At 28.5% G+C, this 3,315-nt stretch overlaps 1 protein-coding gene across 1 annotated transcript; it reads right to left on the reverse strand.

The window, feature by feature from the left end:
- Positions 1-222: 222 nt before the first annotated feature.
- On the reverse strand, positions 223-1,926 carry LOC101509644 (uncharacterized). The gene is made up of 2 exons (XM_004506011.4): positions 1,739-1,926; positions 223-1,594 (listed from the first exon to the last, which is right to left on the reverse strand). Exons 1-2 carry the CDS (start codon positions 1,790-1,792, stop codon positions 839-841), a joined length of 810 nt encoding a protein of 269 aa, XP_004506068.1. The 5' UTR covers positions 1,793-1,926; the 3' UTR covers positions 223-838.
- Positions 1,927-3,315: the final 1,389 nt, after the last annotated feature.

Here is a 3,315-nt window from a genome sequence, read left to right on the forward strand (position 1 = left end):
TTTAATGGAACATGATAGGTAAAATAGAAATATATTAGTCAAAATTATCTGCTACTCTTGTTCTGCCTATTGAGAACGAAGAACAAAAAGATTGAGTGGGGAGCAGATTAAAAAACATAAAGAAGCTTTAGTGAATAATAATTAGTATTAGTATTTAGTATTGCAAAGGATAAAGAAAAGGAAATATGTTTAAAAATATATTAGAAATTGAATAATGATAACTTGTCTAACCAAAAGCTTAATATATATAATCATAACATTACACCAACACTAGATCCTGATTCTGATTTGTGGGGTCTACACAACCCAACATGCATAGGTCATGGCCTTCAATCCTTGGTTGTTGGCCATACCATCTTCCAATCCTAACGACTACACAACCAAAAAACTATTCCTCTTAATTGTTGATGTGATCTTGTAATAGATCAATCTCTCTCACTCCCTCACACACACTCAAATCACTAGCTAGACTAAAAATATTTAGTTACATTATACAATTATATTACAATGTCCCTTTTCCTTTCACATGAAACAAAAGGAGAATGTGAATAGAGGAAAATGCCAATGATAAATCCTTCACCACAAACATTACTAGAAATCCAAAATCAACCATTTTTTCTTCTTCTTCTTCTTCCTCCACAACTATACATATGCTAGATTAGTAAAATACCAACTTGTAATGCTACCCTCTAATTCTATTAATTAATTAACTAGTAAACATATTTTATCATATAAATTAAAAACTAAGTTGGTAAAAATGACTTAGTAGTAACTAAGTTTGAGGAATGAAAGCATCTAATAAATGGAGAGGATCCATAGCAGGAAAATTGGTAGATAGTCAATGAAGTACAATCCTGTGATACTTATTCTCTGCAGAAGGAGAATCAGAACCTTCACAGAAAACCCTTTTTCTATTGACTCTTCCACAGTTGGTAGTAGTAGTAGTAGTAGGAGTGATGGTACCATTAAAGGAGTCTTGGTGAAATAGTTGGTGTTGTAAGGTTGGTGAAGGAATAGTAACAGGTGGAATCTCAAAAGACTCCAATGGTGGTGGTGGATGTCTCCATTGAGGTAATGGTCCTGCAAGAAGAAGGGTCTGAAGCAAAGGACCAGCTTTCATAACAGCTTGTAAAAGTTTACCTTTTTCAGGTAAAGGTTTATCTTTTGCTATTAACTCAATCATTGGTGATTCTGTCACAACAACTTGTTGATGTAATGATGCATTTGATGAATTCAAAGGGTCAATAACTGGTGATGAAACTATGCTTTCTTCACAATCTGATGAAGATAAACCATTGTTGTTAGATGAATCAATTCCTCTTCTTTGTTGATGTTGTTGTTCTTCTTCAATGCTTGAAATTCCAGACAGAGGATCTTGCTGTTGTTGTTGTTGTTGTTGGAAAAGTAACTTTTCTAAGAAAAGTCTTTGGCATTTTTCTTGTGCTTCATCTCTTTCTCTTATGACTTTGTTGAGAAGTTCTTTTAGGTTGATTAGTTGATCATCTCTTTTTCTTAATTCTTCTTGTACTGTTGCTCTTGTTTGTTCAAGCTCCATTGTTGTGTACATCAAGGTTTGCTTTAGTTCCTCCATTGACTTTATCACAAAAATTTACACAAACAATAATTAGTTATTAGTCCTCAACTTTACCATATAAAAGTACATTATAATTTAAAAAATTGAGATGCTAAACAACAAATTGAATTATGAAAGAAAAGATGTGAAGGAGAAAGTAGGTACCTTTCCTTGGCAGTAGTAAGCCCAAGTTAGAAGAGGGGTACGTTGATTGTCCATGCTCTAACTCTCAAAATATCAAATTGATGTAAGTTATGTTATGTAATGTTTTTTTTTTTGGCTTTAGGAGAGAATGAAAGAGAAAGAGAGAGAGAGAGAAATGGGAGGTAGGAAGGTTTTGGGGAATGGTTGAAATGAAGGTATTTTATAAGAAGTAGTCCACGTTACTGTTATGGTGTGATGGTTCTTTTGGGTTTGGAGTTAGAGAAAAAACACAAAATAAGACAATAGTAAATCTGTGGCCATATCCTACATCCCCTATACTCTACAAAATTCTATTTAATAATACAAGATTTTTTAGAGCACTTTACTTTTTGCCATAAATATCTCCTATTTTTATTTTTTTAAATTTTAAATTTATGTTTATTTTATTTGTTATTAAAGAAGTTAGATATTCTCTTCAAAAATTAGATATAAAGATGGTTTTGGTGAGTGACGTGTAGCATAGTTAGGGAGTGAAGTGATAAGAAAGTTTCAAGTTCGATTTTCATTCAGTAAAATATTAATATTATTAATTATTAATTATTAATATTGTTTTTTTGAAAAAATAATTTTTTAAAGTAAAAAATTGTCTAAAATTATAAAACAGATTAAAAGTCAATTATTTTTATGGATATATATTTTCATCGACTAGTATTTCATTTTCTCTCTATGAGAATAGTTCCACTTCAACAATCATTTATCATAATAAAATAAATACATATTTTAAAAATGAAAACCTATTTTTTTCCCCCAAATATAGGAAATTTTGTTTGTTATGTAAGTATTAGTATTTTTAACTTCTTATTCTTCAATTCTTTTAACTTCCAACTCAAATGAGTTGAGCTATCGCACTTCTTCATATTATTAAAGATTATTTTTGTGATATGTTTTAATAAATTTAATTGTAAATTTTTACTGTTTAGACTAAAATCTAGTTTTGGTTTTATTGATACACTAGATGTAAGGATGACAATATAATTCGTATATGTTGGTATCGACTCGAATCTGTCTCAATTTGAATAGAGAAAATCTGCTTAGGTTAAGTGTGAGTTTTCTCTGAAATTAAAACTCAGATGCAGAGATGGATTTGAGATATTCATATACACCACGCTCCTACACCCAAACATACATCATTAATAATATTATTGTCATTTTTAAATTTTATATGTACATATTTAATATTTTATTAAATATTAAATATTAAAAAAATTCTATAAAAAATATTATTTTAATTTTATTATATAATAATAATTTTTTTATTTTACTATAGCGAATTTTGATGGATTATTTGTGATATTTTTTGAATAAATTTAATTCTACAAATTTGTTTCAAGAGTTAATATAGTTATTTTACTTTGGAGTTTAATAAGACTCTGGAGGCTTTAAAGAGAAATATTTCTTTGATTTGGGTTAAATTTAAAATCTTTATTTTAGTTTCAGTTTTTATAAATTTTTTATTTGATCTTTAATTACTATAAAATTTTGAGCCAACTATTTTAGTCCCTAAAATATTAAAAATAAACTGAGATAATTTTAATATT

This window comes from Cicer arietinum, chromosome 6, assembly GCF_000331145.2.
Source record: "Cicer arietinum cultivar CDC Frontier isolate Library 1 chromosome 6, Cicar.CDCFrontier_v2.0, whole genome shotgun sequence".
Lineage (NCBI taxonomy): Eukaryota > Viridiplantae > Streptophyta > Magnoliopsida > Fabales > Fabaceae > Cicer > Cicer arietinum.

Bases quoted from the DNA above. Each gene is read 5' to 3' on its own strand.
- LOC101509644 (XM_004506011.4), bottom strand. From the start codon at position 1,792: ATGGACAATCAACGTACCCCTCTTCTAACTTGGGCTTACTACTGCCAA. The intron at 1,595-1,738 runs GTACCTACTTTC...TTTGTGATAAAG, and splicing joins CTTACTACTGCCAAGGAAAG to TCAATGGAGGAACTAAAGCA.